General features: G+C 47.8%; 1 protein-coding gene and 3 non-coding genes across 4 annotated transcripts; 1 reads left to right on the top strand and 3 right to left on the bottom strand.

Annotated features, from left to right (window-relative positions):
• Positions 1 to 745: 745 nt before the first annotated feature.
• TRNAS-GCU (transfer RNA serine (anticodon GCU)) lies at positions 746 to 827 on the bottom strand. Its single transcript has one exon. It is a non-coding gene; the product is annotated as a tRNA-Ser (tRNA).
• Positions 828 to 1143: 316 nt separating this feature from the next.
• Positions 1144 to 1216, bottom strand: TRNAM-CAU (transfer RNA methionine (anticodon CAU)). The gene has a single exon. It is a non-coding gene; the product is annotated as a tRNA-Met (tRNA).
• Positions 1217 to 1336: 120 nt separating this feature from the next.
• TRNAS-GCU (transfer RNA serine (anticodon GCU)) lies at positions 1337 to 1418 on the top strand. Its single transcript has one exon. It is a non-coding gene; the product is annotated as a tRNA-Ser (tRNA).
• Positions 1419 to 2448: 1030 nt separating this feature from the next.
• MCM3AP (minichromosome maintenance complex component 3 associated protein) lies at positions 2449 to 27054 on the bottom strand. The gene is made up of 28 exons (XM_034065515.1): positions 26271 to 27054; positions 25945 to 26168; positions 25041 to 25119; positions 23380 to 23527; positions 22349 to 22545; positions 21340 to 21479; positions 20660 to 20857; positions 20173 to 20441; positions 19493 to 19655; positions 18776 to 18936; positions 16981 to 17225; positions 15566 to 15756; positions 14543 to 14643; positions 13435 to 13566; positions 12757 to 12870; positions 12095 to 12247; positions 11004 to 11201; positions 10633 to 10701; positions 9747 to 9881; positions 9202 to 9355; positions 8486 to 8744; positions 8034 to 8131; positions 7047 to 7437; positions 6662 to 6919; positions 6004 to 6133; positions 4901 to 5107; positions 4168 to 4318; positions 2449 to 3904 (listed from the first exon to the last, which is right to left on the bottom strand). The coding sequence occupies exons 1-28, from the start codon at positions 27052 to 27054 to the stop codon at positions 3746 to 3748; spliced, it is 5508 nt and encodes a 1835-aa protein (XP_033921406.1). The 3' UTR covers positions 2449 to 3745.
• Between the last annotated feature and the right edge of the window lie 78 nt (positions 27055 to 27132).

Raw genomic sequence — 27132 nt, 5'->3', positions numbered from 1 at the left:
TCTCTTGGTGGATGCTGGGGTCCCTGGGCACAGGCTATGGGGCTGGCTCATGGGATTGGTGCCATTCCAGGGTGCCCAGACCAGTCAGACCAGTAGGTTTAGCTGCAGGAGAGAGCTCATCCCAGCAACAGGCAGGGCGCAGGAGCTGATCCATCCGCTCTTTAGTTGGGTCCCTGTCTGAGCAGCTGATCTAACTCATCCCGGTGCTAAGGGGGCTGGGGTGGTGTGAGCCACGGGTTTGCACCCTCTCCTTTCCCCATTTATAGCAGTTGAAATGAGCTGGCACATTCCTTAACCCCTCTGATGCAAATCCCTTCCCATCTTCTCTTCCCTTGCTCCCCAAGGCATCTTCATGCTTCATTTATCCCACTCTGCTTTCCAGTTGCACCCTCCTCTTCTGGAGGGTCACTGCCTTACTGCCCAGCAGCCACTTTCTGCACTAATAGGATCTCTTTAAAGGATTTCTTGGGTTTTAGAGGGTTTCTATGAGGTTTGGATAGGACCCTTCCAGCCACCTCCATGCCAGGACCTTTAACTCCTCCTGCCACCCCCTTTCTGCAGTCAAACATTGCTATGGGGGTCCTGTGGCCAAGATCTTCCCCTATGGGCAATGCAGTTGTCATGGATGGGACATGGAGCAACCAGGCACTTGCTGCTGGAAGAAGGAGGGACCAAGGGATCAGCCCGTGCCTTAGGACACCCCAATCTCGTCTGTATCCATCCCTCCCCATAGCAGCAAAAGACTCGACGAGGGTGGGATTCGAACCCACGCGTGCAGAGCACAATGGATTAGCAGTCCATCGCCTTAACCACTCGGCCACCTCGTCCTGGCACGCACCGCCCGAGGCCCCGCCCCTCGCTAACGGCGCTGGGTCCTAGCGCCCGGCCGCCGCTGCCCCGATGGGGCCCGTCCCGTTCGGGCGGTGGGGCCGGCCCTGAGGGCGGGGGGAGCCCCGCGATGGGGCGGACGCCCCATCGCGGGGCTCCCCCCGCCCTCAGGGCCGGCCCCACCGCCCGCTTGGTCGCTGCACTGCTCCGTGCAGCTCCCTCCATTGTGAGAGGCTGCCCTGCATAAAAGATCCCCCCGACGACATTACATTGCGGTGCTCGGGTACCCCCGACGGCAACGGGTGGTAAAACAAATGCCCTCTCTGAGGCTCGAACTCAGGACCTTCAGATTATGAGACTGACGCGCTGCCTACTGCGCTAAGAGGGCTCTGTATAGGGCGATAGAACCGAGCCCTTAGCTCCCCCCGACGGCTGCTTCCGACGCCGCAGGTAGACACGAAGCTGGTTGGCGGTGCGGAGGGGCGGGGCTGCGGGCGGTGCGCGTCAGGACGAGGTGGCCGAGTGGTTAAGGCGATGGACTGCTAATCCATTGTGCTCTGCACGCGTGGGTTCGAATCCCACCCTCGTCGAGACTTTTGCTGCTGCGGAGTGAGGCCCCATCGGGATCCGGAGGTGACACAAGGGGAGAATGTGGGAGGTTATTTCGGGAAGTGAGAGCTGCTTCTATAGCTCCACACAGTATGGGAAAGAGCAGCTCTGCTCTGGAGCCAGGCTGAGAGAGCTGGGCTGGGGCAGCCTGGACAAGAGAAGGCTCCTGAAGGGGAGACCTGAGAGCAGCTCCAGTGCCTAAAGGGGCTGCAGGAAAGCTGGAGAGGGGCTTGGGACAAGGGATGTAGGGACAGGCCAAGGGGAATGGCTTGAACCTGCCAGAACAGGGGAGACTGAGCTGAGCTCTTAGGCAGAAGCTGTTCCCTGGGAGGGTGCTGAGGCGCTGGCACAAGGTGCCCAGAGAAGCTGTGGCTGCCCCATCCCTGGCAGTGTTCAAGGCCAGGTTGGACACAGGGGCTTGGAGCAGCTGCTCCAGTGGAAGGGGTCCCTGCCTGTGGCAGGGGTTGGAGCTGGAGGAGCTTTAAGGTCCCTTCCAACACAAACCATTCCATGGTTCCATGGACACTGGGTTTGGGGTCAGTCTGACCCAGGGAGGGGGTCACCTTCCTGCAGGCAGTGCTGTGGGACAGTGAGGCTCAGGGTCCAGCTATGGACCCACTGTGACACTGCTGGGGGTGCTGCCATGGGTGCAAGTGCAGGAGCTGGTGCCTGCCCTCAGACCCAGGTGACAGAGACAAGAGCAGGGCTGGATGCCCCAGTGCTCAGTTCTCTTGCGTGGCTATGAGGAGGGGCCAGAGCTCTTTTCATCCCATCCCCATCTCCCTGCTAACACCCTGATACCACCCTGTGTTTGACAGTGCTCCCTCCCCAGGGCAGTGAACAATGCAATGGGCTGGGCATGCACCATCAGAGACTGTGCCAGGTCCTGTCCTAGCCCTGTGTCCCTTCCAACCCAAACCACTCTGATTCATATTTGACAACCGTAGCATCACCAACATCCTTTGAGAGCATCCTGTACCAGGAGCTTTTGCACAGCAACAAGGCAACAGCTCATTTCAAGGCACTCAAAATTTACTAGGTACAAAACACATTTACATCAGACATGTGAACCACATCCCCAAATGCTGTTGGGGTTTTACAGCTTTAATTCAGAACAGCAGTGGCAGTACTGGGGTCAAACACAGCCAAGAGCATCACTCCGGTTCCACTTCACGTGTCCCCAAAGTTAACACAACTCAGCCAATACAAGTACCATGTACTATGAACAGTCTCAAAGCAAAACTTCAACTTCATATTTGATCTACTGTTGCTATTCTAGGCTAAAGAGCAACAATACAAATGCTATTAAAAGATAAACAACTATAACATTACTTTCTTGGAAGGCAGATGACAGATGTGGACTACTGAGCATGTCAAATGAAATCAGAAGCGAATCAGACAACCAGTCTCTGGCAGGGCAGGGAATCGGTGCTACTGCCACAGTTGTGGTCATTTGTATTTCACCAGGCAGGGGTTTACCTGAGAAACCTCTCATACTGTAATAATAAACCCCTGTGACTCGCACAGGAATACTGCAGACATGAAGTCTTACCTTCGTACTGGTTCTTGGAATCAGTATCAAATAAAACCAAAGGTGTTCTGCTTCCAAAGCCCCAGATTTTTAATGTGGGTAATCTGCTCTTCCAAAACAAGCAAAGTCAGTTCTCCATAGGTGTTTACTGAAGTGTCCCACTTTCCAGCATGACAACTTATCTGTACAATAAGCAACTCAGATGGTTTTAACGCTTTGAGTATTCAATACAATCAAACTTAGGCCCAGCAGGACGTACAAGCCATTCTGGAGCATCACTAAGTACAAAATACAGCTGCAGTGTTGCACTGGCTTGAGAATGACAGTATTGACATCTCTGGGTATCAAACCACAGTGCTGCTGTAGCTTCTGCATGGAGCAAGCAAGCACCAAGCTGGGACAAGAACTTAGGGACTGTGTCTATGGAGAGCATTTGCCTCTGATGCTCCCAGAGGCTCCTGCTACCTTATAGTTGAAGCTTACCCACAATGAGAGCTGGCAACAAGAGATCACCACTAAGTGTCAATTTAAGGCCTTCCAAGAAAAGCTTTTGCCTCCTCTCCATGCCTGTAAAGCAGGAAAGGAGGAGTTCCAGACCAGCCAAAGCTCAGCACTGAGCCAGAGGGTGACGTGAGCCACAGCATGACAGCTCAGTGCAAGGCCAAGCCCCATGAGTGCTTTCCTCTCCCAGAAGGACCAACCCAGGGGCTTGTCTGTTCAGTCACCCAGACCTGGATTTCTTTACTGAGTCTCTTGCTCTGCACACGTTTGCTCTTCTCAAGTATCCACCATGTCCAACAGAGCAGATAAGTGAAGCTCAGAGGCAACTTCACCCTCCTTGTTTGCTCTGAGGAGCTGCTGCAAGTGTTTCAGTCTGTCTGACAGCGTGGGGTTTAGCTCCTCCACCAAAGGCTTGTGACCCTCTGCATTCCCAGCCTGGGCAGAAGGAAGAGAAATGAAGACTAAGAAACATTACTTAGTACCAACAGTTTCATCTTAGTACTTAGGGTACTTAGTACCCTAACCCTAACCCCAGAAAGAAGTGATTTCCAAGGTGTTCTTTACTAGTTCTTTATTTCCCAAGTCTACCCAACACAGCAGGGCCAACATAATTCCCACTACAGGTTTTGCAACCCCAGTAGTTTTGGCACCTGCACTCCTTACAACTACAGCTAAATCCCAGCACCAGCCTTTCTTACCTCTTGAGCAGATGTCACAGGACTCTTCCTCAATGGACAGGTGACATTTGGGGTGGAGACCAGAGACTGGGGCAGGTAGAGAGGAAGACCTAAGAAATCACCAAGGGGCTTGATGTCCTCACCTAGGTATTGGTGCAACTGTTCCTCAAACCTGGACAGAAAGATGGAGGGCACCAAACTTCAGCCTGGTTTTGTTCATGTAACCAGTGGGTTAACCAACAGTGTGGGGTTCAGAAGTATCTGCAAGGATCTGATGGTTGCAGTCATTTCTAACACGGTCAGACATACCCAACTGCTATGATGAATACCCACCTATAAAAGGCTATGGTACAGAAAGGACCCACACATCCTGAAGACACCCAGCTGATGGGGAAGGCAGAAAAGACAAGAAACCCTTGAGCCAACCTCAAAAGCTTTAGTTCTTCAGCTTTGTGATCTGCATTGCTACAGGCACCAAACTGACATCCCAAGGTGGACTTTACAGACATCTGTGATACTGCAGGACACAGACTGCTGTACACGCTGTACTGCTTTAGGCTTTCTGACCACAGTTTCCACTTTCCTGGACTGTTTGTGTAGTGGAAGGAGGCACTGACGTGCTTGATCAAATTAGATGAAACTGGACCCAGTCTAAGGCTGTTTCCTAGCACCGTTGGACTTCAGCTTCCTATTACAACTTAGACTTGATCACAACCCTGGCTGGAGCTGAAATGATGCTGCTCTAGGAACTTACCTTCTGCTTTCCATCTTCTCCTGTTGCAACTGTGCCAACAAACGCTGTGGGAGAAGCTCCTGGGCTGAGGCAGTGGCTGTGAATTCATCTATGCTGGGAACACTCTTTTCTGGCCTCGACAGCATGCTGATGTCAGAGCCATATTGACCCGGCATCATAGAGAAGCTGTATGGTTTCTTAAAAGAGATGGGAGACTTCACCCTTGACCTGAGGGGAAAAGACCACAAAACCAAATAAAAGCACAGAAATTGGCATCAGTGTGTTGATTTTTTTCTTTTCCCCATTAGACTGAAGTTTGGAAATAGCAGGAAGTAAGACCTGATCATTTGACAACACAATTCCCTTGTGCCAGGGTCCAATACAACACCTCCTGTGGGGGGGATTTGAGAGGAACCTGAAAGAGGGCTGAGATTCACCCCAAGGTATCTACCCAATATCTCTGCTACACTGCAGAGCAGTACCTAAGCTTCCAACAGGGAAGAGAGCCTGGCTTCTCTCTGAACAGGTCTAATGAAGTGAGCCAGACTCCTGAGACCTCAAATGCTTTCCTGCCACACAGCTCTAAGGCAGCCTGCCCCCAGCTAGCATTCTCTCTCAGCACTGGGATTTTCCCCATGTCTTCCTGCAAGCTGGGGACAAAACTTCCTTTTGAACTCAAAATGCTGCATAATTTAACATGTAATTACCAAAGAGCAGATCTGCAAACCAGCTAACATGTAATTGAGCTGTCAGGTCCCCGCTGTAAGGGCACACGCTCATGATTCATTCCTATGCTCTTCCCCAACACCATACTATGTTTCCCCCCCACACTTTGTGTGCTTAGACTACAAGGCTGTAATTCCAAAGCCTCAGCAGTGTTTTCTTTGGCAGGATTCCTCCACTTTGAGCACTTCAAACACTCCTCAAGTAATCCATTTCTTGGAGAGCTGTAGAAATAAACCCTACTTTCAGCACACCCTTGGACATCATTTCCAGATGCACAAAGCACATCCGGGGGGATGCCATAGGCTGGTTTACAGCACTGAGGACACTCTATGTTCACTGCAGAGGCCCCCATGAGCTTCCCTGGCTGATGGCACAAGGGAGAGCTGAATGCTCCTCACCTCGTGTGGCTCTGCCGGATCTCCTCCTGCGTGCGCAGCCTGGCTTGTTCCCATGAAAAAGGGAGGGTGAAGTTCTTTAAGTGCTCCTTGAAGAAGTACACGCGAATCTGACCATCTTCACTTACTGCTTCTGTCAATAAACCCAACGCCAACACTGAATTCAGAAGAGAAACTCAATACTAAGCCAAGAGCATCACTCTTAATACAAGCGCTTTAAGGTTAAGTAAGGTTAAGGTTCACTTCAAGGCTAAGTAGTGATTTCATTTAAAGAAGCTCCCTACAGTTAAGCCAAACAGGGCACCAAAATAAAGCCAACCCACACACTTGAAACTGAAAGCAAACAAACCCAAGACAACCTTCATTAACCCATGGAAGTGCTCATTAAGAGTGGTGGCTGCCAGCTCAGCTGACCTGAGCTTACCTGACTTCCAAAGGACCAATTCTTGGCCTTAGGTTGAATATAAACCCTCTCCTACTGGGTTGACCATAGAGAGACAGAGCTCCTTAATCACAAGCTCAAGTCAAATCATAATCAACACTAAACACACATTCCAAGAGAAGACAGTGCAGTAAGGTCACACGTAAAGGCACCACTGTCAAGTTATTAAACACTCTCGTGCAGGGAGTACCATCCGTGTTGTAGAAGGACATACAATACCTGGGTTAATACGCAGTTTGGGTGGTTTCCAGTCTCTCAGTTTATGATCAATGCAGGCTAATAAGATATCATCCCAAGGGACCTCATCAACAGAGGGTCCATCTTCATCAGAGTTCCCAGATGTTCTGTTTTTCCACTTCTGGTAAGTTTTGCTCAGCAGATTCTCCACTTGAGACTGGATCAGTGGTTGGGTATGGGCAGAACTTGCAATCTGAGACACGTACTGGAAAATCATGTGGCAAACAGGACGCCAAGGAGCTATGGGAAAAGCAAAGCAAACCAACCTAGTAAATGGGCAGAATCTGTGACTAAGCCAAACCTACAAGCTGGTAGTTCAACACAGCACAGGCACACCTAAGAGGATACAGCAGCAGGAAGTACGTACCACCCAATGGAGGCAGATCTAGGTATGGGATCTGGAAGGACAGCACAGCCTTCTTCAGCCAGGCCAGGTGATCAGTCGTGTTCCACTGCAGGTGGGGCAACTGCTTGTTACCCCCAGGCTCTGAAAACTCAGTAACAGGCCAAGACAAGTCACAAAGGTGCTCTGAGGATGCCACATCGGAAAGGAACTGCAGCACGCTGTTGTACAGCTCTATGATGGCCCCAGGCTCCTGAGATGGCAGGCCAGCTAACCGCCTCTCCTTCCAGTCATGGTAGAAGCGCTTCCCAAATTCACCGTCAATCCCATCCTCAATGTACTCCTGAAGGGTCTGACTGCAGAGCTCAAGGGACTCAGGGCACTGGGAAACCAGCCAGCCCACAGCCGCAGAGATCTACGACACACAAAACATGGGTGGTTGGGAACTGCTCTGCAGCCATCAGGACACAAAGGATTCAATCCTGCTACCCTAAGTTTGATGTGGAATCATGGAATAGTTTGGCTTGGAAGGGACCTTAAAGCTCATCCAGTTCCAACCCCTGCTGGGTTGGAAAAGGGCTGGAGCTGCTTTTGGTCTGAAACAACTTGGCTGCTCTTGGCCATTACCCTCTCCTGCCTTTCCAAACCATCCACAAAGAACTGGTTCAGACTTCAGTATCATTTTCCACCATGGGCTTCTGACTCTTCTCCAGGCCACTACTGCCAAGCACACAACAAACTGAAGGACAAGGGGAGAAGCTGGTGTCTGGAGGCTGTCAGGGAGACATACATACAATCCTTCACATATGTGAGAGGACAGAGGCATCTCTTAGTCCCATCCACCTAAATGGAAAAATACTGGTGAACTCACAGCAGCCAGAAGAGCTACAGAGGGTCCTTTGTATTTTAGGACTGAGAGCTACTGAGAACATAATCATTCCTTCTAAGGTATTAGCAACTGAGAGGTTAATGATAAACCAACTACCTCTTTACGTGAGCTGCTGTTCTTACCCTTGTGGTGCCTTGTAAGTCATTGATAGAACCTGGGAGCTCAACAACGATGTAGTCTGAAATGAGCTGGGCTGAAATCAAGTCCTGCAGCATCAAACCTTAAAAAGAAGAAAGCCTGTTGAATACACAAACAAGAACACACCTCCTCTGACCACACACTGCCTAAATTCACAGCATCACTTCTCCTTCCTTGCCCACAGACACCCAAGATCAAATCCTGTGTGCAAAGGAAAACTGGAAGCCAAAAGGAAGTTCATCTCTTTCCATATTGATCAGCTCTTAAGGCCTCAGAATTTCTTGCAAAGCCTTCCCCCTTTACTAGATGATGTACTTGACAGACTGCAATAGTTCTACTTGGGGCAGCCCTAAACATAGGAGAAAAGTAACTGCTACAGCTCAACGCAGGACACATTCACATTGCTTTTTTACAAGACACAGGAATAATTACATACCTTCTTCTACTTCTTTCTCTACGGCCTCATCTCCCTGAGCAGGGACTAGAACAACCAGTGGAACTATTGGGTGGAAAGGTTTGGCCTGAAGCAACTGTTTCAACTGCAGCAAAGCTGAAAGCCAATAAACGTCATCTTCTGAAACATCTTCACTCCTAACTCTAGGTGGCAGGAGAAGGATGAGGCCACTGGTTCCAAGCAAGTCTTTCTGCATCTCAGCTGCATCAAGCTCAGAGTCAGAGAGCGCGCCATAGGCCACCTATACAAGTAACAAAGATTATAACAGTAAGGTACCTAAACAAAGGTATTTTCATACCAAAATCTGCAGTTTACTATCACTAGCATTCAGGTTTGACATTCATTACCAGGACCTTTACGAATCCTAAGACAACGAGCTGTGGGACAAACATGGATGTGTCGAATAGATGCAGCTGAGCACAAAAGTGAACTTCAGCACCTGCTCTGGCATCAGGAATGGAGCTGATTGAAGTTCTAACTATTGCAGTGTGTTTAGGCAGGTATTTGCTCAGTTGATTGGAAACAAGGAAAAGAAGAATCCATCTTTTTTCAGATCTTTTCAACAATCCCACCCCTCCAGCATCATCTCCCTCCATCAGACAGGACACAGGATGAAAAGGTTCTACACAAAAGCTGCTGGAAAAGAGCACACCCTGCTTTTACAGCCTGTTAGGTATCAGGAAATTGTTCTCACTTACCTTAACACACACACTGACTTTAATACTTCTGCTCCCTTGCATGCCAGGCGAGCTGAACAATGTCAGGGTTTGAATTCTACCTTCTGTATGTGAAGCATTTCTCTCCCAGCTTTTATCTCCCATAAACTTGGTTTTCAACCAATCCACCAAAACCCTGGCAAACAAGAAAGAGTTTAGGCACCAAACACCCCTCCAGCACCACAATCTATTATGACCCCAACCTTCATATTGCTTGGATTTTACTAAATAGCTATTAAATGTCCTGAAATTGCCTACATTGCTCCGTATCTCAAGGGGTTCTGATTTCAGTATGAGCAAAAGGGATTCAGTGAACAAAGTCAGAAGATCCAGACCACTGCAATAAGTTAGAGCTATGTTCTTTTAGAGCACTCTGGAGAAAAACAACACAAACCAAACCACCACCTGGAAATTTCACATGGTACAGGGTAATAACAAGAACACAGCAAGGACTGTATACTACTACTGTTCTCTGGGTGACTGTCTTGTTTGAGAAAGGGACCCAGCAACCTGCTTCTTTTACTCACCTGCTGGGATCATCCCCCACATATTCATCATCATTTGGCAAAACCAGTATCACCTTCCAAAAAACCTGTTCTTGTTGGAGTGGAGTATGTTCAGTGATTAATGAGACAAGATCCAGGGGAGTCCAAGCTAAATCACTTAAAAAGAGAGAGAGAAACTGGTGTTAGTGCTCATTCACACCTGGCAATGTTTTTCATCATAGAATGGTTTGGGTTGGAAAGGACCTTAAGATCACTCAGTTCCTACCCCATGTAATGGGCAGGGATACCTTCCACTAGACCAGGTTGTTCCAAGCCCCATTCAACCTGGCCTTGAACACTGCCAGGGATGGGGCACTTCTGGGACAACCTGTTCCAGTGCATCCTTACATCTAATCTGATTTCTTTACTGGATCTTGCAATACTGGAAGTAGCTACTGTCCAGTCCAACCGGTCCAAAACTGGAGCCAATTCCTTAGATGTATTGCCCATCTATTTCACCACAGACCAGATGCCTTCAAGAACTGCAGCTGCTAAATCTGATACATGAGCCTTAGCTTGGGGATTGTGGACCACATATGAAATGCTCCACTTCCACACTGCTTCAATACTCTGCCCTAATAAACACATAGACCACCAGAATGCATGATAAGCTATGAGAAAGCAGATCTCCTGCTGCACTGCCAGGTTGGTAACAGCTCATTTACTCCTCTCCTCTTATATTCCATCCTATCCAGGTACAAAAAACGTCATAATATCTACCAGTCCCTTAAATTTACACCTATGGCAATAGGACCAGATAGCTTAATGCCAGTGGACACTGCAGTATGATTTGCCATTCCTTGCTGACCTTCTGACAGTTCTATTACAGTCTGCTTACACAGAAAACAAGGAGCAAACACCAACATACCTTAACAACTGCTGGTAGAAGTGCTGAACTTTAATTTCATGTGCTGTCTTGTTTCTCATCCAATTCAATCTGCAAACAAAAGACACCTGACTGTAATTTTGGGTGTAAAGCAGTCACTTTAACCAATTTTAAGGAACACTAAGACCTGAGAAGAACTGCAGACACTTGAGAAAGTGGTGGCTGATAGAAGAAGGATTTAGTTACGTTTTCAGTCGTTGTCATGGCATTTGTGCCCAAAGTGTCTTTTGGTGGCTGTTGAAGAACTAAGTTTTGTAATACCATTAACATTTGCAATGGAAGAAGGGGACTTTGGAACTTACCTTCCTAAAACCAACCAGATTGCCAACTGCTGTCACTAGAAGTATGCTTACCTTGTGCAAGAGACTCCCAGCTTTCCTCCACTGCCCAGGTTTACAATCCTCTTGCACAAGCTCTCCATGGCTACAGGCCATTCTGCACTGGGGGACAGTGCTTTCAGCTTGTTTTCTGGATCTGTGCAGCAGGGAGCAGCTGGAAATGCCCTCATTTGACGTTTCAGCTTCGTTCGAGCTGCCACTGCCTCCCTCCACCTTTGCAAGAGAACAGGTCACAATATTGAACTCTTCTGCAGACCAAATGGGTTCTGTCATGGAAACAAATCCTCTCTATGAGGGTGCTGAGGCGCTGGCACAGGGTGCCCAGAGAAGCTGTGGCTGCCCCATCCCTGGCAGTGATCAAGGCCAGGTTGGACACAGGGGCTTGGAGCAGCTGCTCCAGTGGAAGGTGTCCCTGCCTGTGGCAGGGGTTGGAGCTGGATGAGCTTTAAGGTCCCTTCCAACCCAAACCATTCTGTGACTCTGTTTCTCATCTCTGTTCTTCAGACTGGACTGGGCTCTCAAACACCCACGTCAGCCTGCCCAGGGCACAGTGTGAGGTGGTGCATGCGGATGCTGCGGTGGATCCAGGATGTGTTTCTGCACACACAGCAGCAAAGGCAGAGCTCAAATGGAGCACGCACAGGATGAGAACTGCCAGATGCACACATGCAGATCCCAAAAGGGGGGACCTTGTGCCTCATTCAAAACCCATCCAGACAAAAGGAGCACTGAAGGCTATTAACACGTGTCCTGAAGAGACACGAACTCAACTTTAGGACAGAGAACTCTGCAAGGGGAGGTGCTCCACAAAAAAGGGACTACTACTCTGCTTCTTCCTCTTTAATGGTGACAGATACCACCTGAAATGCACCTCAACCTGACTGTACTGGGGCAGTACAGAATGAATCTCTGCCTTGGAACACCACACCAACCCCATAACCCTTACCACATATCCAGAAAAAAGAAGTGTCCAACATTACAAGTCTCTGAATAAAAGGAAGCTGAAATCTCTTCCCCAGCTGACCCCAAGAGGGTGTGCTCCCCTCCTCACATGCAATAACCTATGCTCCTGAGAAAAGCAGTTTTGTTACGAGGTGGTAACTCACCGTTGTAAGTACTTGCAGAAACACTGGAGCTCCTGAAGGGTTTCCTTAGCAATCTGGAAGATCTCATCCTCCAGGAAGAGCTCCATGACATGACCACAGACTTCTTCTGAACAGCGAGCAATGCGGGCTTGCCGGTCTCTTTCTAAGGCACATCTAGTTCAAAATGAAACAACCCAAGACCTCTAGTGAGGTGGAGACTGCAGCAAACACCCACAGAATTAGCTGAGGTGCACACAGGGAAGACCTTCACATTTAGCAAAGGAAGGGATTTTCCATACTTCTATTCTACAGCTCTTCTGAATAAGACCTGTGATCAGTTAGAAGTCATTCAAGCTTTACACTGATCACAAGCTTCTAACAAAGGGTCTGCAAGAGAGACCACAGCTGAGCCATAAGGGAGGCGGATGAACTAAAACCACATAGGGCAGCCTTGCCCTAAACAATCCTCTGTCCCCTTCCCCCTGGAGGACCACTCACTGCTGCCTGACAGCATGACTGCAAACTGGCACTTGCTGTATGACCAACTACCCTTTCCTTCTCAAGTAGCTTAGTGAAGATGACTTCAGAGGAATCCAAGCAGGAATCCTACCACTCCATGACAAATTCATACCCTTATGAAAGCATCCTACAGGAAAGTACAGCATACAGTATGTTGTACCTACTTTAACTCATCGGTTGAAGCTTCTCGAACACTCTCCTTTATTACTTCTTCCATTAACTCCATCCCCACCAACTGGCTCAACTGCTTTATTAACTTCTCTTTTTCCTGCTTTTTCCTGGAAGGACAGAGAAAACATTCACACCAGTGGCAAGACTGAAGTTTTATGCTTGCAAACCTGCTCCTTACTTACACAAGTGCTACACGCAGTGTCAGACAGTTAATTCAGACAACCTGAGTTGCCACCAGCTGGTTTCTCTCTTTAAACAGCTCTGCATGGAGCCAGTTTTCCTTCAAAACTACACATAACAATAGGGTGATTTTATTCTTACCACAAGAAGTTAAAGACAAGCAGCTCACTCAGAAGGGAAAGCTCCTGCATACAGCAGGGATCCATCTCCCTCTCTTTCCAGTTATTTCTGTTATTTCTGCGGTTATTAAAGTTCCCAAAAAGGCCAAGCCATGATTTTCACAGTGCCTCTGAGGTCCCCAAAGCACGAGCTAGCACATCGGAACGTGTGGATGGGGCAGCCTGCCTGTGCAATCCCAGCTTGGGACAAACTGAGTGCTGTTGGCATGGCACAAAAACACAGGGGGCAAGGCCTCAGGTTGGCACCAGCTCTTGCTAATGCTGCCCAGGGATGAATCGAGCCCACCATGCACAGCAAAGGCAGCCACTCACCTCTCTTCCTCTACTCGGCGCCTTTCCTCTTTGACACGCTCCCTTTCCGCATTAAGCACGCTTCCAGCCACTTGTCTGAGCATCTCCCCCATCACTTCAGTCATGAGCTCCTCTATAGCAGCCTCCGAGGTGCTGTGCAGGAAGAGCAAGTCTCTTTTCAAAGCCAGAAAGTTTGCATTCAAAGGCCTATATTCAGCCTGGAGAAGAGAAGCTGCTGGAGACCTCCGAGCAGCTTCCAGTGTCTGAAGGGGGCTACAAGGATGCTGAGAGGGACTCTTCATCAGGGACTGTAGCAATAGGACAAGGAGTGATGGGTTCAGACTCAAACAGGGGAAGCTCAGGTTGGAGATAAGGAGGAAGTTCTTTACTGTGAGGGTGCTGAGGCGCTGGCACAGGGTGCACAGAGAAGTGGTGAATACCCCATCTCTGGCAGTGCTCAAGGCCAAGGTTGGACAGGACCTTTGGGACATCGTCTGGTGTGAGGTGTCCCTGACAGTTTCAGGTCAGAGGCCACCCTGGGAACCAGAAAATCCACTTTCTTCCTCAAACCCAGTTTTATTGCTGACCATGACACCACATTGGACTTCACTCTGGGTCACTGTCCCCACTGTGTGTCCTACCAGCCTTTGCCATACACCCAGGCCTGCAGAGGGGGGAAACAAGGAAGGCCTTGCCCCTCTGCTGTTCAGCAACAGTCCTAATACTGGGGCATTAATAACACTGTTTTGGTTACAGTCTCACATCTACACCTACCAATGGCCTTGAAGAGGAAACGTTATGTGAAGCAGAGAAGCAGACAGATCTGGACTTCTCCTTTTCCCTCTTCAGGCCCCTTCCCTCCCACAAAACACACTTCTTGCAGCAGTGTTGTGAGCATCATGCAAGGCAAGGTGTAGAGGTTTGCAGTAAGCCTTCCATTAGCCTAGCTGGTGTGTAACAGGGAGGTGGCAGGCATCTGAAGAAAGGTCTGCTCTTCCCTCAACTGTATCTGTATGGCCATCTCCATTAAAGAGCTTGCCTTAAGTCTTACGATCTTCACACATGGTGCTGCTATGGCAAATTGCAGCTCTAATAACTGATGCCAGGAGTAGCAATAAACATTCCTTACCAGATGGCAGCAGTCACATAAGCCACTCCAGCTCTGCTGACTTCGCTGCACTCTCCATTGAGGACCTCCTGCACCAGCACATCCACCACTTCTGCGATGTCCTACAACACAGCAGAGGAAGCAGCTGAAGCAAGATGCAGCCCTGCTCAAGATGGCCTGGGCACAGATGTAAATTGGGAATAAGGCTTTTCAGCCTTGTTTAACTGACTGGAATTGGCAGTGTTATCTGTATTTCTACTTGCAAACTAAGCTAACTTCATCAAACACACAGCCTGGAAATTTAAGACTACCTATAAGGTTAGTAACAGCCAGAAACAGGAGCAGCTTTCTGTAATAAATATGGGCAAGTCAAGTTAGGAAACAGTAGCTAAAAGTGAATTTTGGGAGGGATTCCTCTTTTCTTACTTGAGCGTTTCTCATTCTAGCTGATATAATTCCATAGGACCAGGTCTAACCTTCACTGAAATGCAGCCATGTTTAGCTAAATAGGCAGCTGTAGCTTACAAAGCAATGAGAGACTCTGAGATGGGTCCAGCATTAGTGTGTATCTAAACATGTGTGGAAGCTAGAAAAAGAGGAATAGCAGAGACACACAGGGTACATGTTCAAGATCTAACATCAGTAGTCACAGACCCACAAGGAGAAACTTTCTCATGTCTCATATTTGAAATATGTGTCACTAAGGAACAGCTCAGTATTGTTCACTAAAGCAAAGCTTACCTACTAAGTCAATCACTTTCTACTATCACTTTCTGACTCTCTCCTTAGAGGTTTCTCAAGTAAGTGCTGAACATATGGGACTGTTTATCCTATGTCAGGCTTGCAGGTGAAATCATTCAAGACTTTCTCTTTTCAGAACAGCTCAAGAAAACAAGTTCTCAAAAGCACTGAAGCAGGGAGCATCTCCTTTTGATTCTACACATACCACATGCAGATTCTGGAGAATTAAAACAACCTAAGAACTCAGTTATTATTTTCACAGATCTTTCCCACACACTTCATGATGGATTTAGATGTCCTTACTGTGTCTGTGTAGACAGGCTGTGGTTTTGAAGAGAGAGGCTCAGGTTGTCCAGGAGCTTGGGAGACAGTCTGTGGAGGAGGCAGCACTGGCACAAGCTGACGAGGTAAAAGTGAGGGCAGAAGATGAGCTGGGGGCTGGACTCTTACTGCTGCAGCATCTAAATCCACACCTTTGCTTTCCACTCTTCCCTCTTGGGATGGGAGGAGGAGAAGAATTAAGGAAGCCAAGTCAGTCACAAGTAGAAGCAAAAGTATTGTCTTCAAAAGCTGGCTTCCCTGATAAACCTCATCATAAAACAAGCTGATAACAGAGGCTTGCTGCCTTGAAGTTAAAAATGCAGTTACATCAGAGAAACTAATTTATGACTATTTTATATAAAACATTAACATTTTTAGTGCACATTACGTACATTCCTAATAAAAAAATTAAGTCAAACACACCTAGCACCTACACCCCCTCTGAATATATAGAAGAGCCGTACTTTCAACCAAAAAACCCCTATGTTCAGCAAACCTGAAAACCAACATGATCTTATACACACACTGTGAATAGCTGCAGTACAAAGCCTGCAAACTGAAAAGGAAAGTTGGCTGTCTGAAGGAGGCAAATACCTGGTTATTTCACTGTCGTGGTTTAAGCCCAGCCAGGAACTCAGAACCACACAGCTGCTGGCTCAATTCCCCCTTTCTTCCCCCCACCAGTTCCCAGAGGAATGGGGAGAAGAATGGAAAGGATGTAACTCCCACGGGTTGAGATAAGAGCAGTCCAGTAACTAAGGTATAACACAAACCACTGCTGCTACCACCAATAGTAATAATGATAAGGGAAATAACAAGGGAAGAGAACCACTCACCACCCACTGACCCAAGCAGCAATCTAGCCCTTCCAGGTAACTCCCCCCAGTTTATATCCTGGGCATGATGTGCTGTGGTATGGAATGCCTCTTTGGTTAGTTTGGGTCAGGTGTCCTGTCTCTGCTTCCTCACTTCCTCTCCTCCCTGGCAGAGCATGAGACTCAGAAAGTCCTTGGCCAGAGTAATCATTACTGAGCAGCAACTAAAAACATTGGTGTTATCAGCGCTGTTCCCAGGCTGAAAGTCAAAACCACAGCACTGCACCAGCTACTGAGAAAGAGAAAAAGGACTGCTACTGCTTATTACATGCTGGTAAAATTGTGCTCATTTCCCTTAGTGTGTTTCCTGTATTAGGGAATGTGTTTTATTAAATCAGGTTGCTTCTTAGCTTTTACAGATACCAAAACACGTTTAAATGAAGGCATGCTTCCATTACACCCACATTTCCATGCAATTTCAACCCATGAGCCAAGAACAGTTCCTGCTTTGTAAAACAGAACTCCTCACGGAGTCAACACAGAAGTATGCTCCTATATTTAAAACTCCATGTCTGCTCTTACCTGTTGCTTCCATGCTGGATTTTTGGCTAGTACTAGCTTGATCCACAGAGACGCTTCCACCAATGTACTTGTTCTGTCCGTTGAAGCTGGACACAGGCACATGGTGAGGTACCACAGGCAATGGGCCACCATTTACAACTTCCCCAACCAAGACAGTTAGCTTCTGGCTGACAAACATGGATTTCCGTGGTTTGGGTAATCCATCTGGCTCCAAGAAAGCTGAGCGATTCAGCTCCACATAAGCCCTGAGGAAACATAAAAACCAGGAGTACATCCTTAAAGCTTCCATAAACTACAGGTTTTCAGTTAGTGGGGGCAAAGTGAGCCAGGCACTGGGCACTCTGGCTTGCTCCTTGTAGCCTGGATCTCAGTCTTTAGCTGGAACCAGAACAGGGAAGGCAGGGAACACTGTCCTCACACCTATCCTCCCAGTGTACAAACTGTGCTAATGATCCTGGGCACCCTCGTGGACTGTTGTATGTCTTTCTCCTTTTAACTTTTATCCACTGTGTGTATTACAGTTTTACCTAGACTACATAGAATCCTAGTATGGTTTGGGCTGGAAAAGACCTTAAGATCATTTAATTCCAATCCCTTTCCATGGGCAGGGACACCTCACACTAAACCATGTCACCCAAGGCTCTGTCCAACCTGGCCTTGAACACCGCCAGGGATGGGGCATTCACAACTTCCCTGGGCAACCCATTCCAGTGCCTCAGCACCCTCACAGTAAAGATCTTCCTCCTTATATCCAGTCTAAACTTCCCCTGTTTAAATTTTAACCCATCACCCCTTGTTCTATCACTGCAGTCCCTGATGAAGAGTCCTTCTCTGCATCCCTGTAGCCCCCTTCAGACACTGGAAGCTGCTCTGAGGTCTCCACGCAGCTTCTCTTCTCCAGGCTGAACAGCCCCAATGTTCTCAGCCTGTCTTCGTATGGATGTGCTCCAGTTCCTGATCATCCTCAGGACAGATATATCCCACATCATAGATGCCAGGGCTATCTAGAGAAGTAATTTTGAAAGCTACAATCACATCTTCTAATTTTTGCACCTGTAGTCTGGTGAATTCATTCCTTCAAACCAGAATGTTAACAGGAAATAGAACATTAGCTGGCATGCTCATGTGCTTTTGTCTTCTCCAGTCTCCTGAGGTTGGCAGCCTGCAGCAGCACATTGTACACTGATCTGCAAACTGCTGGCTTCCAACATCCTCAGAGAAACTGAGTTTGCACTGTTCTCCTTTATCCTGCACTGCATACATCACAGTAACGCCTGTTTCCTGAAAGGCAGAACTGTATCCTCATTCATTTCCTACAATTCAGCTGCAAGATAAGAACCTGAAACTACTTATTTTTTCTACAGGGTTATCCACAATCTAGGGAGAAAGACCCTGGAATCCAATGGAGACAGAGTTCCAGATTCAACCTTTCAGAAGGCTGGAGGAATTTTGGTGCCTTGAAATCCCTTGTCCCTTCATCAAACCAAGTAAAGACCAGTAAATGTACACATGCAAAAAAGCTATCATGGGAAGTCACTCTAGTTACAGGGATACAAACCCCATTTCTTGAGGGAAAGATGTAAAATTAAAGACATTTTCATAATTACAATAACAGATTACTAAATCTGTACCCATCACTCTTCTTGTGCTTTTGCTTACAGAGGCCAGCCCTTATTCTTCGCCTCCTCTTTACTTTGCCTGGTTGCAAACAGCAGGAGCAGCCTATCCACATTAATGCTTCACCTAACATCAGTTTTACTCCACTGAGGCACAGAGCCCTTCTCCTTACACTTACCCATCAGATACACTCAGGCCATAGTAACTTATAAAATCAGTCGCTTCTTCGCAGTCTTTGAACAGGAGCATGCGGACCAGGTGATCCAAGGGAAATACAGTACATCTTTGGGTGCTCACAGTGTAGGCAATATTGAGAGATTTGAGAGCATCTTTACGGATCTGGAGGAAGGTAAAAGAAAAAGCCTTGTAACTACTAAGTTAGAGAACCCAACATTTACTATCAAGTGTAACTAAGTGTGAAAATCATGCTTAAAAGAAATCAGTACTTTGTCAAATAGCCACACAAACATTTATGCAAATTTAACTTGCTTTCTAGCTTCTGCTCCTCTGACGATGCTCATTTTGAGCATATCCCTTTGTGACTCTTGTACAGAAGAAAAAGCTTGCCAAGGCATCTGAAACTGCAGGGTCATGCTTCCTCTGCAGAAGTCTTACTTGCTCTGCTTCCCAATTATTTTCAGGGAAAATACTATGTATTTGTACACAGTTATGGAGAAAAAATGCCAAGAAGAGCATTTTAGTATTTGCCTTTTATATTACAGCTGAACACTTTGTGTTTTTAAATGCTTCTGAAGAAGCAAGAATAAGATTATTTTTAAGGCTTAATATCTACCAAGTTTTCCTCTTAGTAGTTTCTTACTAAGATTTCCTCCCAAAAATCCTACTGTTTTTTCTTATAAATGCTTAAGAAAACATACATCTGCTTTATTCTCACCTGGTTGAAGTAACAGTGTAAGAGACAGGCATTCAGATAGGAAGCTGCTTGCACTAACTTGAAGAACCTCACAAAGTTGTTGCTGTTTAATGCAGCAAAAGCTTGAACAGCAAATCTAACTTCAGGGGAGTTTCTAACCTCTGGATGAAACTGCTGTACTTCTCTGTGGAGTCAAAAGACAGAGACAACCCTTTTGCTTCAATAGCAACAATCACAATTCAATAGCAACCTGAAACAAAAGGGAATTAAAATAAGGAGCTAGAAGCAAGTCAGGCAACTCCTGCCCAAACCAAATGGCTGTGAATTAAACTTGCAGTATCATTTACTGATCATTAATCTTCTCATGATGCCTGCATTATCAGCATGTGATTATATAGGTACATCATTCCATCGGCTAGGGAGGAAGGCAGGCAGGAGGTTGAACAGAAGAGCAAAGTATGCCTCTGCCCATGAAATGGTTTTTCCCTTTTCCTTGGTTCTACTGCAGATAAAACACTGAAACTTATTAAAAAGACCTATTGAAAACATCAAATAAAACATTACTACAGTACATTTTCTTTGGCAAAAAAAGCCCTCTGCAACTAAGATAATTTGCTTCCATTACAATTTCTCAGGACTTAATCCTAATTGCAATTCTACAAAAAAAAGGAGAGAAAACAAGTGATATCTGTTGCTCCCACCTGAGAATATCTCCCTTGTTGAGATTCAGCAAGACATTATAGCCTCTGAACTCTGCTTCACTCTTGCAGTAAATCCCCTTGTTAGCCAGGTCCTGATACATCTCCTTCAAGCTCTGCAGGCATTTAGTCATGTTCTCATTGTTGATTTTGGCATCAAAGGAGGACATGGGCTCTTCACACAAGTGGTGAGCACAATGGATGTGAAAGCGAGTGCACTTCTCAATCAGAGACACCATCAGTGGGTTGCAGAGATGTTGCTGGGTGATATCCTAGCCAGAATGATACAAAACACATTGCATGTGTCTTTAAACTACAGTGGAAGAGCACAGTCAAGTGGCACTACCTTTGGAAAACACATTTCAACGGTTCTCTGAGTCACTTTCCAATTCTAAACATTTAAATTACTACTGCTTTTTGCTACACTTTTTACAGTGTTACATGATCTTTTGTTTTCTCTTATCACACACCTCCACCCACCAGCACTTACCTTTCTTATTCCACGAGTTCTGTTCCAGACAAAGTCATACCATTCTCGGTAGTTTCCTTCTCCTTGATCCATAATGTTTGTCACTAAATAGTCCATGGTCATGCTCAGCACCTCAGAAGGTCTCAACTCATGGGGCAAAGGTTCCTCCTGATCTGCTGAAGACCTGCTGTATTCCTTGATTGCTGCTGCATGATCTACCTGCAGGATATGAAGAATCAAAGTCCAAGGAGTATGTTCAACTTTTTAGGAGTATAGAGGATTTCATCCCATCCACACCTTTACTTTAGTAAGGAGCAGATTATTAAAGGGGCTTTTCCACTGTTTGCACTAGTAGTTCATGTCCATTCTGTTACAACAGCAAATACATTTTCATTTATGACAGGATCATAAGTTTTGACTCGGTCTCATACTCTTCAGGGCAACATAAACTGCTGCCCTACAGTTTTCGAACTACAGTTGTAAAAGCCCACCTGTAGCTAAATAAAAGCCATGACAGAGTGAAAAAGCAATTTTTTACCCTCATTCTTTTACAATTGGGAATTAAGAGACGTTATTGAAATGACCCCCAGAATTTTTCCACCAGAATGAACCCTGTCATTGAGCTAAACAACACTGACAGCTTTACGCAAGCAGCAAGATGAGCTGGGAACAACAAACGCCTGCACACCGAGGGCTCATACCTTATCAGATCCTAGGAGCAACTCGAAGATGCTGAGCTGGTTTCTTGTCTCCCTCATGTAGCGCTCCTTTTCAGGACACATGTCTGGGCAAGTACCAATAACAGTTTTTGCGTTGCCAAGATCAGTCCTTTTGATTCGGGCTAAAAAGGAGGAAAATAAATAAAACTGAACAAACACTAAGGAAACACACACAAACATGAGTTTGTTTTCATAATGAGCTTTTATCCTGATGTGCCAACACAGGCCTAAGGATGACAAATGCCCCAAGGCTGGGATCCGTATGCTGGTCAAGAAATACATTGCTGGAGAAACAGTTACAGAAAGAGCTGGTGGGAAAAGGTCTCTAGAGATTCCCAGCCTACTTCTACTTAGAGCAAGGCTATGCCCCACAACTTGGAGTGGATCAGAAACACACAAGGATGGGGGTCTCCCATGCTGGGGCCTGTCCCAGGGTTGCACCACTCATTTGGTTAAGTTTCTCCTACAGTCCCACCTGGATATCGAGATTGAGAAGATTGAAACCTCTAAAAGATACCCAATGTTTTGTGTCCTAAGCACTGGCAATTCCACAACCCCACATGAAGTGGGTGAGAAACCTGTTTGTGGATGTTAAAAGAAGATGTTAAGAGTAGGGTCAGCTTTGAAAAGGCAAGAGGAGGATGGAAGGGTTTACAACCCAGCACTCAAACAAAGTGCCATCTCTTGAAATCAGTAGTAGTTTGAATTTGGAGAAACACAGTATTGCATAGCTTTCTTCAGCGAGCCTGCAGGGGTGCAGATGTCCCCACACAGCCTCCTTCACAGATGAACAGTCTGCTATTCACTTGCCACAAGAAATAAACATGTGCAATAAGTAAAGTAGGTTTTTGCATGTTTTGCAAGAAATTAATGTATATATGTACATATTACTCTCTTTAAAGCCGTTTCCACAGTACCACAACAGTCACCAATCACTTCATTTCTTTCCAACAGAGAAGCAGATGTTACAGTCATTAACTTGTGTGATTACCTTGTCGCATGATTTTGTCCCTTTGGTCCAAGAGACGGTATCTCTCTTCAGATGTCTCAGCCACTAAGCCTACCAGGTTGCTAAGAGATGACAGAGAAGCTCCCAAGGCCTCCGAGCTCTGCCCTTCAGAAGTAGAATCAAACATTTCTGCTTCAAACTGCAGTGCCTTTCGAAGACCAGACTTCTTTGCTGGAGAACTAAAACCAGAACATATACCACCAGTAATCTATTAATGCATGCCCCAGCCTTAACCAGTTTACTTTTTCTTTAGGACATCAACATCTCTGTTTAGAATATTTTATTCACAAGGTGATGTATCAAGTAAGCAAGTCTGTATTGACATACTAAGGTTGTTACAACCTGACACCAGCACAAGGATTTAATCCTCTTAAATCCTCAGCATTGCCTCGACAACACTGCCAAACATTCCAGACTGTGGTGAAAGCATCAACCTTTGTACAACGTTTGGTATTACTGAAGGTCTCTTAAGAGTGGATAAAACCAGATGGCTGCTGCAGCATTTCTGCATCACTATAGCACATCAGACTGCATTTTAAACCAGGAGCTAGCCAGCTGCTTGGTGTGAAGGAAGAGAATCACAGAATCAACCAGGTTGGAAAAGACCTTTATATCATCAAGTTCAACCATTACCCCAGGACTGCCAAGTCCACCATTAACCATGTCACCATGTGTTTCCTATAGAAACAGAGATTACAAAAAGACTTTACAGGGCCCAGATACAAACATACTTCATTCAATTCCCCTATGTCTCACTATTGCAGGTGTTGTTCCTATTGCTGTGATGAACAAAATACTCAGAACAAACATGCAGACTAAAGTAAATGACCTTAAATGCAGTCAGAAGTATCCTTCTGACCAAGCCTAAGATTTGTGACCTTGTCATTCAGACAAGCCAGGAAAGACAAGGGAAGCACACTCCCTGATAAGAACATGACTAGTTGGCACACACAGATCATTGCTTTCCCCTGTTCACCCCATTTCCTGCAGATGGCTCCCAGAGGAGCACATACCTTCTACCAGCTATGACACCACTGCCAGAGGATCTTATCAAAGGTTTTCGAAGAGGGGAGTGCTGATAGTTTTGCTCTTCACTGCTTTGCCTTCCTTCATCTTCACCTGCTTTCTTCTCCTTGGATGAAAACTCTCTTTTTGCTGGACCTGAAGTGACATATAAACATGAAGCCAGGTACTTGCCACTTTAAACAACAACATTTCCCCCATGGTGGTGCTGTTGAACAGTTTGCTTTAAAAAACAATATATGAAAGCAAACCTATAGGAAAATACAACTAAGAGTCAGTTTTCAACACATAGGTAAAACTTCCAGGACAACACGGAGCGGTACTGAGTAAGTCTACCCATTGCTAGTCAGCTTCACTGACCTATAAGAAGTGTTTTTCAGTAAAACACCACTTAGCAATACCTATAATTGGTCAGCAGATGAAGTCTGACCATTGTCCGAATTCAAGTCCCTTCAGGTCTGGTACATAATCCACAAGCCATAACTCTCTATGGGATACAAAATCCATTTCACTTACAACAAACCACAACTCCCAGTGCTCCTGCTGAAGCATGTGAAGTGCTTATTTCACATACCCAAGCTTAGGCTGAGGCTGGAGTGCCTTCTCAAGAGTTACATCTACAAAGGCAAACAGGTGCCCCTACGGCTGCTGCTTCAAGATGCTCATCATGAGGAAGACAACTCCACAGCTGTTCATTGTTTGAAGGCAAGTCTGTGGTTGGTCAAAGCTGTGGTGAGCCACTCATCTGCTGACACATGAAGCCTATCCCCAGGCTAGGATCTTCAAAGTACACATGTAGCCCTTACAAAGCTAAGGAATAGGAAGCACTCGACAACTCCAGCATTCACCTAGGGCATGAATAGCCAACTTGACATCTCATCTTGTCCTAATTCCAATTCAGGTTTTCCACTGCTGAGCTCAGTTCTCTGTAGACTGTTCTCTTTTTGATTCAAGTAGTAAGCAACAGTTGACATGCCAAACAGCAAGCTCAACACCACAGACACTCACTCCACAGGTCTCTTTACTTCAGCTCTCAGGAAGCCCACATGCAGACCAGGCTCTGAAGCTGCCAGCAAGGCATTTGGAACTGGGTTTTCTTACACCCACAAAGGTCATCCTACTTCTAGATAGGTGCACAAAGTTAACACCACCCATATGTTAACAGCCTTGAGAGGTTAATAGCCTTAATATTAACACTTAACAGCCTAATGAGGCCCAACAGGAAATCTGGAGAGCAGCTTCTGACCAAGGCCTGTACGGACATAACAAGGAGGAATGACTTTAAGTTCAAAGAGGGTACATTCAGATTAGACATTAGGCAGAAGCTGTTCCCTGTGAGGGTGCTGAGGCACTGGCACAGGGTGCCCAGAGAAGCTGTGGCTGCCCCATCCCTGGCAGTGCTCAAGGCCAGGTTGGACACAGGGGCTTGGAGCAGCTGCTCCAGTGGAAGGTGTCCCTGCCTGTGGCAGGGGTTGGAGCTGGATGAGCTTTAAGGTCCCTTCCAACCCAAACCAGTCTGGGATCTATAATTACACTTTGGGAGCTTTAATATTCCTATATGGAGATCATTTTAGCAATGAGGAAACAAGAAGGGAGCAGAAGGCGCACCATTCATATCTCACCCACTAATCCCATCTGCAAACAGACTTACTTGTTTTCTTCTTTTGCCAAAACGTTACTATATCTTTGTGCAACTCTTTTGCTTTTTTTTTGGCAAGAGCTGCAGAGGCCTGAAAGAAAACAAGAGCAGAGCATGAAAACATGAAAACCCACAAGCATCACCCCAAAATAAGCAGGGCAGGTTTCACCAGAGAAACATTTACCAGCTTCTATAAGGTTCTGGTTACTGCATTTTAGCCTCGCACTTAAGACCTGCATGCAATTAGCAGGACTGACTTCCACAAAACTTCCAAGAGCTCCAGTAACCTTAGAGCCCAAAGCTGTGTTTTTAAGCAGAAAACAGGAACAGACCATGAAGTCTCTGAACCGGCCCCTCAACACACCTCAGCACTGAGTAACAGCAGTGCTTCCAGCTGAAAGGTCACTGCAGAGATCACACAAGCTCACCTCCCCTTTAGTGCTGCTGAGCCCCAGCAAGAGCACAGCACCGTGTGTAATCAGGGTTGGCCAAAAAGAGACAACAAACACGAGATCCATTTGGTGTTTGAGCTCAATGCTAGCAGGACAGCTAAAACCAGGCAGAACTTTGGTAGTTACCATACCTTAGGTGCAGTTACCATGCCTTAGGTGCAGTCACCATGCCTTAGGTGCAGTCACCATGCCTTAGGTGCAGTTACCATGCCTTAGGTGCAGTTACCATGCCTTAGGTGCAGTTACCATGCCTTAGGTGCAGTTACCATGCCTTAGGTGCAGTTACCATGCCCTAGGCGCAGTTCAGTGTGCTTCTACCCGTCTGTAACCCAGTGCTCATAATACAAAGCATTCTGCCACCTGAAACCCACACGGGCACCACCACAGTGATGCAGTCTCCCTGCACCCATCCCCACGCACTCAAACTCGAACCCGTTCTTGCACCAACCCCTTCCAACACTCACATGATCGAAGAAGTGGATAATGGCCATCTTCTTATTGCGCCTGGTCATGACCCGCCGCACTTTGGCGAACTGGCCGAAGTGCTTCTCCAACACGGTCCTGTCGTTGAGGTAATCGGGGACGTTCTTGCACTGGATGGCGGTCAGGTCCCCGGGCGGCAGCCCCCCCAGCCCCTCCATGCTCTCGCTGCCCCGAGCCCGGCGGGCAGGGGGCACGGCAGCGGGGTCTGTGAGAGGGGAGGCAGCGACCTCAGAAAGTGGAAGGACACGGGGGACATGGGTGGACATAGGGGGGACACGGGGGGACATGGGGCTCCCCCCCCTCCTACCTTCCCGAGGGGGGTCCCGGGCCTCGACCGTCGGTGTCTCTTCCGTGGGTCCCCGCTCGGGCTCGGTGGCCTCCCCCCGGTCGCGCTGTCCGCGGCCCTGGCTCCGCAGCATCTCCTTGAGCATGCGGCCGAAGAGCGCTCCTCCGCGGGGCCGGCTCAGCACCACCGCCCGCTTCTCCGGCGGTGCCGCCGCCCGTCCGCCCGCTGCCCGCCGGGGTGAGCGCTCCCGTTCCTCCTTCCGCTTCAGCCCCTTGGAGCCCGGCTCGGCCGGCTCCTCGAACAGCGGCCTCGGGCCTCGCTCCTCCGGCCGGCCCAGCGCGGCTGCGGGCCGCGAGAAGGAGAACGGGCCCCCGGCCGGCACCTCCGGGCTCGCCTCGGCCGCGAAGCCGAAGGGCGGCGAGAACGTGAAGGCAGCAGCGGGGCCCTTGTCCGCCTCGCTGCCCGGCAGCGGCTTGAAGGCGGCCGCGCTGTCGGGCGCCTTGAAGCGGAACTCGGGCGCAGAGAAGGCCCCTCCGCCGGTTGAGGCCTCGCTCGGCCCCGGGAAGCCGCCCAGGTTGGTGGGCGGCTTGAAGCTGAACCCCGCGTTGGCCGCCGGGGCACCCCCGCCGCTCGCCGCCGGGAAGGCCGAGGCCTGGCCCAGCCCCACGGGCGGCCCGAAGGCAGAGGGCCCGGGGGGGAACGGGAGCCCCGAGGCGGCTGCGGCCTGGCCGAACACCGCGGCCTGCCCGAAGCGCAGCGGCTGCGGGAAGGCAGGCGGGCCGCGGAACGGGCCCCCGGTGTTCATGGCTGCGGGCGGGCGGCCGCTTCCCGTCAGCGGGGGGCGGAACGGAGCGGGGAGGAAGGGGCAGGGCCGGGTTGTGCC

This window comes from Melopsittacus undulatus, chromosome 8 (genome assembly GCF_012275295.1).
Source record: "Melopsittacus undulatus isolate bMelUnd1 chromosome 8, bMelUnd1.mat.Z, whole genome shotgun sequence".
NCBI lineage: Eukaryota > Metazoa > Chordata > Aves > Psittaciformes > Psittaculidae > Melopsittacus > Melopsittacus undulatus.
This window is presented reverse-complemented; position numbering and strand designations above follow the sequence as displayed.

What these genes read in the sequence shown, in the direction of transcription:
- MCM3AP (XM_034065515.1), bottom strand. Translation starts at nt 27,054, where the DNA reads ATGAACACCGGGGGCCCGTTCCGCGGCCCGCCTGCCTTCCCGCAGCCG. An exon ending in GGTGTCATAGCTGGTAGAAG is followed by an intron (nt 22,546 to 23,379) that starts GTATGTGCTCCT and finishes TTCTGGTTTTAG; the next exon opens with TTCTCCAGCAAAGAAGTCTG. An exon ending in TTCTGCAAGTACTTACAACG is followed by an intron (nt 11,202 to 12,094) that starts GTGAGTTACCAC and finishes TCTCTTGCAAAG; the next exon opens with GTGGAGGGAGGCAGTGGCAG.